Source organism: Dipodomys ordii, unplaced genomic scaffold (assembly GCF_000151885.1).
Source record: "Dipodomys ordii isolate 6190 unplaced genomic scaffold, Dord_2.0 Scaffold70, whole genome shotgun sequence".
In the NCBI taxonomy this organism is placed as follows: domain Eukaryota; kingdom Metazoa; phylum Chordata; class Mammalia; order Rodentia; family Heteromyidae; genus Dipodomys; species Dipodomys ordii.
In genome coordinates this window covers 5,469,560-5,485,801 of record NW_012267286.1, presented here as the reverse complement: position 1 = coordinate 5,485,801, position 16,242 = coordinate 5,469,560, and the positions used below count along the sequence as shown (strand labels likewise).

The 16,242-nt window shown below is 47.9% G+C and overlaps 1 protein-coding gene across 1 annotated transcript; it reads right to left on the bottom strand.

Annotated features, from left to right (window-relative positions):
* Positions 1-4,113: 4,113 nt before the first annotated feature.
* Pitx2 (paired-like homeodomain 2) lies at positions 4,114-9,552 on the bottom strand. Its single transcript, XM_013023763.1, has 3 exons — positions 9,118-9,552; positions 7,946-8,151; positions 4,114-5,426 (listed from the first exon to the last, which is right to left on the bottom strand). The coding sequence occupies exons 1-3, from the start codon at positions 9,323-9,325 to the stop codon at positions 4,863-4,865; spliced, it is 978 nt and encodes a 325-aa protein (XP_012879217.1). The 5' UTR covers positions 9,326-9,552; the 3' UTR covers positions 4,114-4,862.
* Between the last annotated feature and the right edge of the window lie 6,690 nt (positions 9,553-16,242).

The following is a 16,242-nucleotide window of genomic DNA, read 5'->3' as shown; positions in this document are numbered from 1 at the left end:
CAAAGAAAAGAGGAGGGAGGAAAGAAAGAAAGAAAGAAAGGAAGGAAGGAAGGAAGGAAGGAAGGAAGGAAGGAAGGAAGGAAGGAAGATAGATCAGGAGTAACACCTTAGACTTTTTTTTTTTTGGTTGCTAGACTCTTAGAATAAGAGAAGTAGTCCTGAAACGATCCATCAATATCACAGACACAATGTCCTTTTCCGTAAATGTCTTTTCCTTATAGGAACTGAACGTTGTAAACGTATTTCTCTGGAACTAAAAGGATGGTTCTTTTAGCACTTTTTTTATTTTTGGCTTAGGAGTTTACACTTAAGTATCTCCGATTTTTTTCATAACTACCACCGAACTGTTCATAGTGTATTCTTACAAAATAAAATTTCAAAGTAGTTAAAGTTTAAAGGCAGTTACATTATTTAAAGGTAGTCAAGGTAGCTCTTCATTAGCATGTTTTATTTCTCACAGGACTTCCCCCAATCCCGAAAACAAATCTAAAATCGACATTTATACCACACGCACAAAATACCAAGCATATAAATGAAGTTATGCACCTCATACACAATAAATTCTGCTCTCTACACTTTCAGATAAAACATTAATAAGGAGAAGGTTTCCACTGGCATAGAGACAGAAGAAATGGAAGGTGGAAAGGGTACTAAAACTTTTAGGATTGGAGTAAAATTCTCTTGATTTGGTCTGCTAAAGCTAAAGAGGTAAATCAGTTACTGTTTAACATGGTATTTCTACTTAACCCAGTTGTTTTTCTTTTAAATCTCATCTTGAATTAGCAATCTCTCAAATTCAGTTAAAATGCAATTGTTCGGAAGGTTGAGAGAGAAAAGGGTATTAAAAAAAACTTCTGAAAATCTGCTATTAGAAATTTCTCTCATCTCTGTGTGCTTTACATTAACTGCTGTTCTCCAGGAGTTTATAAATCACTCCATCAATCAAGAGTCTATATTCATAAAGGCCTGTAATCTGATTACACCTCTTCCTAACCCCTCTTTTTAAAAAGAATTTTAAAAAGTTGAATTGTCCAGCCAGAGCCATGGCAGAGGCTCGGGAATGGCCCTTCATGATGGCGGTTGGGGGTTTGTGGAGTAGGATGTGGATTGCAAGACAGACCTTTGTCTGGTCACAGAGGTTAGGGGGAGGGCGGGTCTCTGGTGAGGTCGGGCAGGATTTTTATAGGTTCACCTTAAAAGGGCTCACTGCTCTCTGCAGGGTTAATTTATAGGGCTATCGAGGAATATTGGGATTTTTAAGACACTGTGTTTTCCCCATTAATTTTTTTGTTACTGTCAAAAACAAAAACAAACAAGCAAACAAAAACCTCCCTCCTTTCAGCACCTTGTTGGAAAAGGGTGGTGGTGTGGCCAGCAAGAACTTTTGGTCCAATTGAACTGCAGATAGATCCCAGGCTTCCCAAGATATATTAAAATTAAATTTAAAATAAATGTAAGGCATTTAAAAGCAGAGATTTAGGAAGTGGAAGTGGAGCGAAATGTGGGTGAAAGGTACACCTTTCCTCATCCGAACTCGGCATTCCATGGTGGGGGGGGGGAGTTGAAGACTTAAAGAATGTCTCAGAAAGTTTTTAAAAGATAAAATTAAAAAAAAATACAACAACAACTAGAGAATAAGCCAGAGACAGAAAGGTAGGGAAAGGTGGAAGAGAGTAACAGGTGGGTCACTGAAGCCCCTACAGCTCTGATGGTGTGCCCAGACAGGCCTTCTGTGCCTGGCCAGCCCAACCTCTGGGCACCAGAGAAGGTGGGCAGCGGTGGTGGGCTGACGCTCTTCGGAAGACCTCAAACTCGCCATTTTTTTTTAACTCGGAGGGGTGGGGGGGGGATGGAGAGAGGTTGGTCTTCATGCTATAGATTACGTTAAAGGTTCCTTTAAGCACTTTAATGCACAACTAGCTCAGAAATCATTAAGAGACCTAGAGAAGGAGGCAAGAAAAAATACCCTCACACTCACCGGTAATAAGTGTTGACGTGCAGCAGAAATCGATTGAGTGGAACCGAGCTGGTGGCTGCAGCGAAGGCTGGAACAGGAGGGGGTAGAGGGGGGCCCTCTAGACGGCTCCCCGGAACTAAGAGAGGTGGCCTGACTGGTGAGCCACTGAGGAGTAAGGCTCGAAGCCAGGATCAGGTACAACTTTTCCTTCTGGAAATCGTAGCAGCAAAGGAGCCGGAGGCTTCCACCCGTCTCCCCCTCCCCGCCCCCACCACACACACTTCTAAAATCGTGACAACTACTTCCAAACCTGTAAGTCATTTTCTTCTTCTTCTTCTTCCGCAGATTGGTTGATTAGCTGGAGTCGAGTTCTGTGTGAGCCAGCCAAGAGACTAGGCCGTAGTGCGTCCATGTCCATCGTCTCTTCCAAATACCACCCTCTGCACGCCTGGTGAAGCCAATCTGTCCCCACAGGTCTCCTCGGCGCTTCCAAGTCTGGATCCCCAAATCCCAGTTTCTCCCCTCCCACCCCACCCCCACTCCACCCCCTCTCGAGGCTGGGGTGGCGGAGCTCGCTGGGCCCCTGGGGCTCCAGGAGCCAAAGTCCGCCCTTGGGGACCGCTTTCCTCTCCACTGCTCCCGAGCGAATCACAGGGACCGAGGTAACCCTCGTCCAAAGGGCTTTTATCTGTCCCCCCCCCCCCCCCCGCACTTCCCACCCCGACTGCCACATGATTCTGCCACCGGTCACAGGTCGGAAGCAAAGCTTTAAAAGAGAAAGAAAGTTAAATTGCGTTGGGCTCTGGTCTTAAGTCGGGGTATTTTGATCTGCGTCCTCCGTAAGCAGCAGCAACAACTCCTTGCAGAACAAAGACTCAGTGTCTGAGCTCCAAACGCTCCTAGGTTAAAATTTCAGACAAAAGCCATCTAAGTGCAAAAACACAGGTTTTTCTCGACTGAGGCTACTTTTCACTTTCGGATCTCAGGCTTGGTGTTTGTCCTAGCGTACTAGGAAAGGGGAGGAGGGAGGTGACAAGAATAACAAAAGACTTCTCACTCACCCTCCTCCACTCTAAATCCATCTCAACCCTAGTGATGAACTCTTTGGGAACCGGTCCTATTTTGCTACTATTCGTTATGAAATCAAATTTCACATTTTTTTTAAAAAAAGAAGCTGAAAAGAGCTGATGAAGGTGGATCGTGTGCTTCAAGTTCTTTAAAACACTCACAGGGACCTGATTCCTGATTAGACGTCAAAGGATTGGAGGGAGGGCCAGGGCTGTAATTCATCTTGATTTGCTTCATTGTCCCGCAGTTTGCAAACTATAATCCTGTATAATTTCAGGAACAAGCAGGTTTAGAATTAATGGGTCAATATTATTTAAAACAAAACACGGGGATCCTGACCTTTACCTCCACTACATATTGCTGGACAAGACTCAGGAAACTTTACTCTAACCTCTCAACCTCTGGGCTCTTTGAAACGGAAAAAAAAAAGCTGGAGGCTTGTAGTTATTAGAAATGGTCTTTGTTTCTTTTAATGTCTCCAAAGGATTTAGAAATAGTAATGCAATATAGCATGAAGGATCTCTCTACTTAAGCCTTAAAGATAAACGCCGAGCCCTAAATATTTTGAACTGGAGGATTTTTCCTTGTGAATTTATTGGAGATGTATTCCTCCTAAAAAGGAATGTATATAAACTGGACATGTGGACACTCGCACAGATTTCTCCAGAACACTTTACTGGAGGTGTGGCTCTCTCTTCTAATGGAGTAAACCAGAGTCATTGCAAATTGGTGTACTTCTACATTTCTTTCAACCTTCTTCTTCCTCTCTCTCTCTCTCTCTCTGTTTCATTATTTGCTAGCACTAATGGAATCTTCTGGGTTTAAGCAAAAAAAAAAAATCTGAGATACCAGACTTTGAAGTCTTTCTCCTCCACTGTAGGAGTGTTTCCCCCCCCACTTTATTTTTTAGTTTCTGATGAATGAATGGTTATCATTTATTTCTACCAAATTTAAATAAATAGATACCTTACAAGTTTAGCAGGGAGCCAGGGGAGACTGGTTTTGTTTAGGGGGCCAGTAAATAAGACTCCCGGGCTAGGTGACAGCAGAGGGAGGAGAAAGAATCCAGACCAATTTGTATGCAGTATATTTTACTCCCATGAAATAAAACACATATTTTTTCATATTTGCTGAAAAGTAAAACAATAATATTGTACGAAATGTTATACACAGGGTAGGTTGTACATAGCAGTTTCAGAAACATCATTGCATCCACCAGAGAAACTATTCTAAAACTGATATTCACACATTTTTATAATAATAATAGGTTAGAAACATACAGTGTGGCATTTAGTATATACATTCCCTTGCTCGCAAGCGAAAAAACCTAATCGCTTCTGTATAACATGCTTTATTTTAAAGCCTAACCTTTAAAAACACTGTTGTGATATTACTAACAACTGCTTTTATAAAATTAATTTGACATTTCCATATATATACATCCTTTCAGTCATTTTAATGTTAACAAGGCTAAACTTAAAAAATAACAAGCTTATAGTAATGTTAAAATGTCATATCCAGTCAAACGTTTTGTTGGTGTAACATGTCCTTGCAAGTGTTGGAAAGAAATACTTTTGAGTGAAAGATGTCAGACACGGAGACCATTCCTTTGAAATCAAAGGAACTCTCTTTCCTTCTCTTTCCCTCTCTCTCTCTTTCTCTCTCTTTCTCTATCTCTCTTGAAATCAGTGGTTTCCTTTTCCCCCCCCTCTATCCTCTTTTCCTCTGCCTTTCTTTAGTGCGCACGACCTTCTCCCAAGTCTTTTCAAGGGCGGAGCTGCCCCTTCGGCACAGTCCTAGGCTCCCGGCGCAGCGCGCACGCGCGCGCGGCTCAGGCTCACACCGGCCGGTCCACGGCGTACTGGCAAGCGCTCAGGTTGGACGCCGGGTTCTGCACGCTGGCATAGCCAAAGCTAGAATGCTGCTTGGCTTTCAGTCTCAGGCTGGCCAGGCTCGAGTTACACGTGTCCCTATAAACGTACGGCGGAGTCGGCGGCGCGTAAGGACAGGCGGGCGTCGGCACGGCGGAATTCAGCGATGGGCTGCTCAGGTTGTTCAAGTTATTCAGGCTATTGAGACTGGAGCCCGGGACGCCCGTCACCGCCGAGGGCACCATGCTGGACGACATACTCATGGACGAGATGGAATTGGGCGGGGAGAACATACTCTGCGACGACAGGGGGTTGACGTTCATAGAGTTGAAGAAGGGGAAGCTCTTGGTGGACAGCGAGGCCGACGTGAGGCCCTTGGCAGCCCAGTTGTTGTAGGAGTAGCCGGGGTACATGTCGTCGTAGGGCTGCATGAGCCCGTTGAATTGTGGCCCAAAGCCATTCTTGCATAGCTCGGCCTGCTGGTTGCGCTCTCGCTTTCTCCATTTAGCCCGGCGGTTCTTAAACCAAACCTGAGGATGATGAGGGGACCGGAAAGGAGGGGGAGTGTGTGTGGGGGGCAAGGGAACAAACAGAGGCCACAGAACAGATTAGTAAAATCATGATCGATCAAAGCATCGGAGCCCACCCCCCTCCCGCCCCCCAGCCGCGCACGCGCGTCTGTCTGCGTCTCCGCAGCCCACACTGCTAAGCTACCGAGGCCTGTCCTGGGTGATGCAGCCCGCTCCGCTCGGACGATCCAGGGCTCAAGGCTGGGTCACAATCCCTAGTCCGACGCCCAGTGGCCTGCGGGCGGCTGGATCGCTAACCCGGGCCCTTCCCCTGGATCCCAGAACACTTCGCCTAAAAGAAACCGGGATCAGACAGCTTTGCGCCCAACCGTTCCCCGACCTGGCAATCTTGCTTCCGTTCCAAAGCCACAAACCCAGCGACGAGGATCAGGGCCTGGGAGGGCACCTGAGGGCCTGCGCTCCCTCCCGCAGCTCCTCGCTCCTCCCTAGCACCTCCGCCGCCGTTCTCCACACATTCCCACCACCACCTCGTCCCCGCCAACGCGGTCCTGAAACCCGGGCCTGGACACCGCATTCTTCTACGCTTAGAAAAAAAAAAAACAACAACCAAATAAAAAAGCTCCGGGTTAAATCCCACGAGCTGGGCGCGTAAAAGTTGGAGAACCCACCGTGGGTCCATCTACAGCCCATTCCCTCCACTTCCTACCCTCAGAGCCTCCTAGCTCTCTCTGCCCACCTAAGGCCTGGCCCGGCCCAGTGGGATAATTTGGTTTCTCCGGTGATTGCCTAGGCAGGCCAGACCCCATCTGCGTCCCGTGGCCCTGCCGCAACCCCTCTCCCAATCCACATCGGGCCTGCTGGTCGCCCCAGACGGCGGCTTTTGTGTATTGGAGCAAGGCCTGGCTCCTCGTCCCTAAGCAGACACCAGTGATGTTTCACATTACACATCTCCGGCGGGCCCAGCCGCCTAATCCGCCTTTTTTTTTCCCTTCCTTTTTCCCCCCCTTCCATTCTCAATTTCCTTTTTATCCTCCGTCCTCTGCACCCGTCTGCTATAAAAAGCACGCCTCCTTCCCTCCCACTTGGCTGACCCAAAGAACGAGGGGGAGAGAGAAACGTGCACCGCGCTGCATTGGACGTGGGAGGGCTACAGAAAAGCCAGTGGAGTGGAGAGGCTTTTCCCAAAGAGTCCAGAGAACCACGAACGGCCCTTTCATTTTAATGACTTGCCATTTCCACCCCAAGCGTTCTAAACTTTGCCCAGGCGAGAGGAGTACGTGCAAGGCCCGTTCCCAGACGCTCTAAAGCGAATGAAAGGCTGACCTTGCGCAAAACCACGAGGTCCCTGCCCGAACGCTCGGGCCCCAAGCGGTTAAAGTAAAACCATTTCCAACTCAAGCCGGGCTCTTTTATCTACTAGCGTAGCCTCAGACCCCGCACAAGTGCCACCCAGAATTTCCTTCCCTTTACGGTGGGAGCGCCTCTGGGTTTTTATTTCGTTATTATTATTATTATCTAAGGGTCTCTTTATTTTTCATTCTTTACCCAGAAGATTTTTATTTTTCTATACAGAATACATGAAACAAAACCAAAACCAAAAAGGCCTCTGGATGCTGCTTAGTTCTGTTTTCTGCTTCCAGAAATCCTAACAATTTTGGAAATTTCCATCGACCAGCCTAAACCAGGATGTTGCTATTGTTTGATTTTATTTAATCTCTCTCTCCTTTTTTTTTGTTGCCAATCCATAAAGTGCAGATTTGCTACAAAGCTAAGGTAAGCTCTCTTTTTTTTAAAAAAAACAAAACTATGATTATAATTAAGCGGAGGGGTGAATCAATCTTCAAAGAGTTCAACTCCTGAGAGAAGATAAATAAACCAAATTGAAAAGTTCCCCCCCCTTTTTTTTCTTTCTAAGAGAGCTAGCAGAATCGTAGTTTGCTCGCGGAAATTACAGAACTAGGGGAGGATAGGGTGTGAGAGAGATCAGAGCGGTCCCCCCCCCCAAAAAAAGGCCTTGTAAGGTGTGCGACCGAGGCCCAGAGAGAAGAGGCTGGGCCAGGCGGGGAGGGAACGCTGTTTAGTGAGGGCCCACCCTTGCTTGTCTCGGGCGGGTTTTCCTTGTTAAAGGAGCACAGGTTGGAGCCTGTTTGCCGCTTTTGGCCGGGAGGGATTTTATTAGTGCTCGTCTGGCGACTGTAAGCCGGGAACACAATGCCCTTTGGAGTGGAATGCCCACGCGGCCCAGCTTGGGTAGGCGCAGGATGGCGGGCAGAGAGCGGGTGCGGCTCCGGGCGCCAGTGCCTGGCTGGGGCAGCTCGGCCTCGGAAGGGGGAGCTGTTACCTTGTTACCCTCGCTGCTCGGAAGCCAGGCGCCCCAGCCAAGCGGCTCCCCGCCCGCGCCTTGCAGGGGGCCCGAGCCACCACCTCCATCCCCCCCCCCCCTGCCCCGCACAGCTACCGGGCCTGCAGCTCCACCATGCCCGCAACCCTCTCCCCAAAACTGAATTCCTGGCTCCTACCCGGACTCGGGCTTCCGTGAGATTGGTCCACACGGCGATTTCTTCGCGCGTGGACATGTCGGGGTAGCGGTTCCTTTGAAAAGTGGCTTCTAGCTCCTGCAGCTGCTGGCTGGTAAAATGAGTCCGCTGTCGCCGTTGGCGTTTCTTCTTGGAGGGGTCTTCGGCGCCCACGTCTTCATTCTTTCCCTGCTGGCTCTTATCTTTCTCTGAAAACGAAACACACAAAGACTTGGCTCAGAGGGCCCACCTGCAACCCGCGTCTTCCCCCTGGACCCGACGGCGGCCGAGGCAGTGCGGAACGGTGCGGTGCGCGGCCCGCCGGCCGGCGGCTCGGACATGGCCAAGGGAGCCCTGGGTCGGTGGGGTGTGCAGATGAAAGTGTGGGTGTGTGCGCCCCATCTCCTCCCCTCCCCCGCGCAGCGCCCGCGCGTTTTATTTACATGTTTATCTCATGGAGGCGGCACGATCTTTTTTTTTTAATAGCCCGCGCTTTCAAAGTGGATTTCTCCGCCTCTGTGCGCAGACATACCAAAGTCTCTGGGGACGCGCGCGCGCGCGCGTTTTACAGACTCCCCCCCCCCAACACGTATTCCCCCCCCCCCGAGAAATCTCCGATTTCCATGCGGTTTGGGAAAGGCTTGGAGACGTAGACGCTGGGATTCGATTAGGCACTCAAGTTCGCCAGCTCTTTTTTTGGGGGGGGGTAAAGTAGGAGGGAGGGTATGGGTAAGGGAACCTCTCGGAGATCAGCATTTCGGAGTGGTTTCAGAAAATCCTTTCCTAACCAGGGGAGCGCTTTCCTTCAGAGTCGAGCAAGAGTGGAGGGGGGGGTGGCCTCCCAACGCCCTTGAATCAAGAGGTGGAACTCTGGTGACCCAGGACACAGAAAGGAGGCCAGGTTAGGAGGTGGGTGGGGGTGGATTGCACGAGACATTCGCGCCCCACGAGCCAGGTTAGAGAAGGTAGAGTGTAAAGACCGGGTCTTCAGAATCCCGGCTCCCGGAAGTTCTGCAGCGATCCAGCGGGACGACCACTCCCCCACCGCACTTCCCCCCCCTTCCTCCCTAAGAGGGGCGATTTCCTCGGGGCGGGATGGGGAGGGCGCTGAGATCCAGGGACCTGGCTGTGCCGGGCGGTTTGGGAGGTGTCCGCGGGGCGGCGAGGCGCCTTACCTGTGGTCTCTGGGCTGGAGGTGTCGGAGATGGTGTGCACCTCTAGCCTGTGCTTGGAGGAGTCCAGGGAGCGGGGCTGACCGGGAGCCAGGACCGAAGCCATGGCTAGTGGCTGGGGATGGTGACAGGAGGCGGACGAGGAGGCGGCCAGCAGCTTGGAACCGACCGCACGGTGCTCCGAGTGCAGCGGGCCTTTCATGCAGTTCATGGACGAGGGAGTGAGCAGCGCTACGAGTCCTGGGCTCGCGCCCCGCGACCCCCCAAGGGGGTGTACCGCGCCGCCCGTTCCTGGATTGCGCTCTAGGCGCGGAGTTTCCCTCCTCCCCACCCCTGAGCTGGCGATCGGGGCTAGAGCCTGGGGACGTCACCCCCGCCAAGTCCTGCAGCCAAGCCGCCCCCTGTCTCCTCCGGAAGGCTCAAAGCGGGAGAAGAAAAAAAAAAGTCCAACAACCGAGTGTCAGCGGCGAGCAATCGGAGACATGGGAGGGGGGGAGGGAGTGTGGGCGGGAGGGCACCCGCTCCGAGCGTCTTTGGGGAGCAGGCTTCGGAGATCCAAAGCGAAACAAGAACGGGCCAAGACCCCCCTCGGTCCCTCCCTCCCTCCCCCAAATACCTCTCCAATAAGGAAAGCTAACGCCGCTCGCGCTCCGCCCGCCCCCCGCGCGGCAGCCCTGACAGCGAAGTGTCAAGAGTGACAGGGACAGGTAGCTGATATTAGATCTCCCGCAGCGGAGGCCTGGGCCACGGCAGCGGCGCGGGACCCCCCGAGCACACCCCCCCCCGGCAGAGCGCATGCACACACCACCCCCCTCCGCGGGCCCGTCGAGCCGGAGCCGGGCCCCAGCGCTGCTCAGCTCCAAGCACCCCCGCCAGCGTCCGACCAGATCTGCGGCTCCGCGCTTCCCTGTTGGCCTAACATCTTAAAACCAGAGGCGGGCTTCCTGCTGCTGAGACGTCACGCTGCAGCTGCCCTCCCCGGCGCTCTCCGCCTCCGCCTCCTCCTCCTCCTCCTCCTCCCTAGACCCTTCCCCCCGGCTGGGAGTGACGTGACTCCACACCAATCCCGAGGCCCCGAGCCGCCCTGGAAGGCCTTGTGCTGTCTGCACCTATCAGCGGTGCGGGGCCGGCTTAATTCCTAGCTGCGCCCACCCGGTCTCTACAGGCAAGTTCTTGGAGAATTCTGCCCCTGCCCGGCCACAGGCGATCTGGCTTTAAGATAGGTGCTGGGGATGGAGGAATGGAACTTGGAAGGAAAAGCGTTGGAAGGATCCACAAGTCACCTTGCCCCCCCTCCTGCTTTTGTGTCTCCTGACATCTATTTGTAGTGAGAACTCCCCCCCTCTTCCCCTCTCCCCGCCCCGCTCAGCTCTGTCTAAAAAGACACCCCACCTAGAACTCCAAAATGATGAAAACCTCCACAAATCACCTTTCCGTGCTTAATTCCACTCCCCTACCTCCCACCCCCCAAACTGTCTGTCAGGTGAATGCCGCGCTAATCTAAGGAAGCTTTACTTTAATTGCAAAGGAGATGGGGTCCTGGGGGTGGGGTGGGGGTGGGGTGGAAGGCAGGCTAATAAATTAGAAATCGAGGAGAAAATGGACCCGTCAAAAGAAAATCACTTTGGCTGTAGACGAACAACTGTTTGGTGGTTCACTCTGGATTTATACAAGAATAAAAAGTCGCCTCAAATCACGCCCTGGTAATGCTTATTAGTCCCTAGATAGAAAGCAGCACACAATAGAGGAGAAACCCTAACCCAGCGTTTTGAAAACGCGGAAAGCTTATCCATTCTACTTAACGCTGATTAAGACACATATCCTAGATCTTTCAAATTCCTTGTACACTGTATTAAGCTCGTCCTAACCCGAGAGAGCCATGCTTTAAATTCGACTCTCTTGTTTACTTTATTATCAATCACATTTAAATCCATAGAGCCTGTAGAATCAACAACCTTGAGCTAATTATATATAAAATATGCTTTAATGAATTTCCATACAATTAAGGATGTTGCCAAATAACCAATTTCAAGGATAATTTTTAACAGTCATTTTCTTTTCCTAGGGAACTCAAGACTGTCTGGAATGATTTAAAGTACAGACAGGCAGAGGTATAGAGTGTGCGCTAAGTTTAGATACGACGTTCAATTAGGACACACAAAGCCCTTTTCATTTATATGAAACAACACAAAATCACCTTGGGGGAGTGGTGGAAATCAACTATTTACAGTATTATTCCCAGGGAAATTTTCTATTCCAAGGAAATTAAAGAACTAAGGGCAATATATGCAAAATAAATTTGCAAAGTCTTCTTGCATGGCTGGGACTGTAGCGGAGGAGTGCTCTAGAAAGTAACAGGACCAAAAAAAAGTCCTTTTGTCCTCTGGCTTAGGTCAGTTGAAGAACACAAAGTAATCTCTCTTAGGTTTCTGCATTGACAATTGTTTTATTGTGGAGTTAGTGTTATCATCTTTGTGGACTTGTTTGACGTTACTGTCAATGATTTGCAGCACCACCATAAGGTATCTTCAGCCACAAATTCTCTCCGAATCCTTATTCACCATATTGAAAAACTTACTCAATCTAGCACTGAGCAGAGGAAGCTGACCGCAAATATGGTTAGAAAATTTCTCTCCCCTTTGCTTTGCGTCCAATCATATCTATAAAAATTCCTCCCCCATTTTAAATACACCTGGGAGAAGTTGAAGCAAGCGAGGATCATTTCAAAGTCTTCCCACCACCATTATCTGACTGTAAGAAGCATTTAGCTACTAGGGAATCTTGCTTCAATAGTAAGCTTCCAATCAGCATTTCTGGTTTTAACCTTTTATTCCACTTCTCCCCAGTCCATGCGCATGCAACACACACACACACACACACACACACACACACACTCACCTGCTCAGAGGACAACACAACCCCACGTGACAGGCCTGCATGAACTGAAGCTTCTACCTCTAGCTATATTAGGTTCTGCAATCTTATCACTAAATTATACATATTATACCAGCAGCCTGTTGGTAAAGAAGGTGAAATTAATTTACATTCTGCTCATTATCTGGTGCTTAAATGACGTGTTTTATCCCTGAGATTTGGCAGAAGATCTCCTTCTCAGACCCCACAGCATTCCACTGAAGACAATGTTCTTACATTTGTAGTGGTTTTTAATCTGATAAGACTCTAATTTGCTTAAGTCTTTTAAATAAGGGTTTTAAATGTTTCTAGCCATTTTCTTATTGAATTTCCTCTAATTCCCCCAAGATCATAAAGTATATGTGTAAAGTAAATATTTTCTCCCATTGCACTACCAGCCGATGACCTATAACTAAGTCAATAAGAATCCAGCTCTTTTTGGCCCAGTGTGTTTACTAATCATATTCCAGATTCTTCTTCTAAACCTCAGTATGAGTCCTATGATACCATTTCCCTTAAAACTTCATGAATACACTCCATCATATCAAACAATGAAAAAAATTCCATTATAGACAGCATTTTCTCTCCCTTGTTTCAGGATTCAAATCCCAGAACTGCAAGAAAAAGAAAAAAAATCAACAAAAAACAAAAAAACACCCCCCCAAACTTTAGTTTTGGAGGGAATGATATGTTTGAAGTGTGGATATTTTTTCAAAATGCTCACCCCTCTTCCCCCGCCAAAAAACCTGAGATGCTCTGAAGAGCCATATACATTTCTCAGCTCTGTCTTTTATGATATACGTAGCTTTTGTTGTTGTTAAGCTTGGATGGTTCTGCTTTTCCTATGGAACTTTCATCCTGTCAAACCTACACACACAAGAAAGACCTCAGCCAGCCAGCCACCAAAGTGGATGAAAACCCTAGGTGTAACTGACAGCTCCTCATAGTGCCAAAGTAGGAGACATGTTGGAAATGCTTGGGGATTTGCTGGTAGCCCTGAAGCCTAAAAAAGAGCAGGAATCTTCAATTGTCCGGGTCTACTGAAATCAAGAGGACAATAAAGATAATAATCTAGAATACTGGTTGGAGCAAAAACAAAACTTACTTATCACCCATATGTGATATGTATAAATATACGTATATGCATATATCTTTTAAATCTTAGTGTATCTGTGAGCTCCATATTTCCATGCTCCTTAAAGCTTTATTTCTCAAATATAATATATATATATACATTTATCATATATTTATTTATTTATTATGTAGGTTGAGGGCTTGAACTCTGGGCTTGGGCGCTGTCCTTGTGCTCTTCAGCTCAAGGCGAGTGCTCTACCGCTTGAGCCATAGTGTCACTTCCAGTTTTTTTTTCTAGTGGTTTATTGGAGATAAGAGTCTCATAGACTTCCCTGCCCTGGCTGGCTTTGAACTGCGATCCTCAGATCTAGCCTCCTCAGTAGCTAGGATTACAGGCATGAGCCACCAGCGCCCCGCTTTATCATCTATTTCTATAAATATATAGATATAGAATATACAGAATATATTGAGATAGTATCTCAATATACAGAGAATATCTATCGATCTCTGCATACCCATAAACACACACACACACACACACACACACACACAGAGTCCCAGCTTTCCACATAATTGACTTAAAGCGAGGATTTTCTTTGCATTTTTCTAGTTGGAGTCTCAACCCTCTCCTAATCTCCTAATCACTTTATACACTCTGAACAGCCACAATTGAGTGACACTTTTCCCCTGGACCAACAGGACTGACTCCAACATGAAATCTACATGGGGGAAAAAGGAGGGGTGTGGTGGGAGACTAAGAAATGTTCCCTTTACAATGATCCTTTCATGGTGGCATTGGCGGTGGACAGATTCAAATATTTAACCTGCAGAAGACTTGTACCTGGGCACCGGCAGACATAGAGCAGCAAGAAGCTGGATTGTACACTCAAGTTGCAGGCACTACTAAGTTCAACACTACAGGATTGGTGCAAGCCAGAAGATTGGATTCTCGATTGGATTCTTGATTGGAAATGACTGATTTCATCACAGAAAGTTTCAATCCAGAAAAGAATGAGCTTGGCTCTCAGGAACAAGTCTCCCTTGGGGGGGGGGGGACAGGAAACCCAGGGCTAGTTTGAGCTTTTGCGTCTAGGAGATCCCAGGGTGGGTCATCTCAATTGGCTATTCTTGCTTACTCTTTCAAAGAAGGACCCTCCAGGAGAGAAATGTGCCCTGCGGGGTCAGGCATGTTTTGAGCTCCTATTTGCCACCAATTACCATTCTTAAAGTCTTATTTAACTGCACACTATTTAGTGTTACGTTTCTATCCCTCTTCCTTCCCTGCAAACTCCTTCTGGTCATCTCCGGGCACAGCTGGGTTGGGTGGTCACTTTTGGGAGCTACAAAAAGTATGCATGGGCTAGGATCCAAACAAGAGATCCTGAAAATTCTAGAAGCCTTTTCTCCTCACAGCTCACCCAGAAGATGGTTTGTGTCCTTGTGTCTCTCAGAGCTGTCAGGCCACCAAGGGGGACCCCCCCTCCCCCGGAGTGCTGCTCAGCCCGGGGCCAGCTCAAGGACTAGGCCTGCCCCCACTCAGCTCACAGACACGTGATGGGTGGTGAGTGCGTGTGAGGGTGGGTGGTATAAAGCCCAGAGGTCAGAAGGAGACCTTGCACCTTGCCCTTAGATTGGCCTTTCTTTCTCCTCTTTCTACAGCCAGGCTTTACACAAACTAAGCTGAAAAGGTGCCCTGTTGCCCATTGCCATGAATCTGACCCCAAAATCAAGAGCTTTGTTGTGACTGATTTCCCTCCCCGCCACCTCCCCTGCCCCATTCCCTACAAGGAATGAATAGGCACTGACTTGCTTAAGCGACTCTTTCTTGAATCAGAAGTCATTACGCATACAAGGCTTACCCTCTCTTCATCCCTGCAGACCCAAATGACACTCATGCCGAAAAGCTGCTGAAGTAAGGGTGGCAGCCTAGAAGATGCTAATGGGGGTAAACTCTACCTCACTTTGAGAGAAGAGAGAGGAATTGAGGACAGAGTACCTAAATGTCTAAGCTCACATGCCAGTGTTTTCTTCACCCATTTGGATAGGAGCATTATGGGTCAACTAGGTGTTTAGTTAATGTCTGGAAAGTGAGGATTTGAAGGAACTAAGTTTAAAAAGGAGGGAGAGAATGATATTATATAAATGTGTGTTAGAAATGTAGGGGAGAGAGAGAGAAGTGGGGAGGAAATGAGGGGGAAATAAAGAAACAAGAGGAAAGAAGAGGAGGGAAAGGAATGAATGACTGTAAGGTTAAACCTAGACATTCAGGTTTGGGAGGAAGGAAGTAGCAAGAGGAAGAAAAAGCCACTTTAAAAAAAGAGACAATTAGATAGAAACACTCCTCTCTCTTTCTCTTTCCCTCTCTGCAGCTCATCTCCCTTTTCTTTCTCTCCCTCTACCTTCTTTCTGTTTTCTCTCTCTCAGACACGCTGGTAGCTAACATTCAGCATTAGTTGTCATGGCGACCATAAATCACATAAATCCAAAAATACCCACCTATAATCTGAGATGAAGCTTTTATTTCCCTAGTGAAATAATATTTTAAAAGCTGTCAGCTGACAACAAAAAAAGGAACCCACCTCATTGTAGTAACCCAAGTAATAAATTACTTCTAAAGGTTTAAATTAAAATGTCAGCCTGTTAGAAACATGCTAGGAGAATCTTGGGCACTCTTCGTGTCAAATCCACACAAAGAAGTTGATTCAATTACTCTCCGTTGTTCTCTAACACATATATACACCTTTGCAGATGCTCTCTCCATTCATTTCTTCCTTCTCTTTGCAACTTAGTCTTCACAGACTTTATGCATTGAGTTTTAAAAGAAATAGCTCCATAAGTTGGGTGCCTGTGGCTCAAGCCTATCATCTTAGCTACTCAGGAGGCTGAAATCTGAGGATCGAGGTTAGAAGCCAGCCTAGCCAGGAAACCAAAAACCACCACCCCAAATCTGAAAGTGTAGGTATAGTTTAAGTAGTAAGTAGAATGCCAGCCGTGAGCAGAAAAGGCTAAGGGACAGCACTGAAACCCTAGCTCTGACAAGGAAGAGAGAAAGAAAGAAAGAAAGAAAGAAAGAAAGAAAGAAAGAAAGAAAGAAAGAAAGAAAGAAAGAAAGAAAGAAAGAAAGAAAGAAAGGAAGGAAGG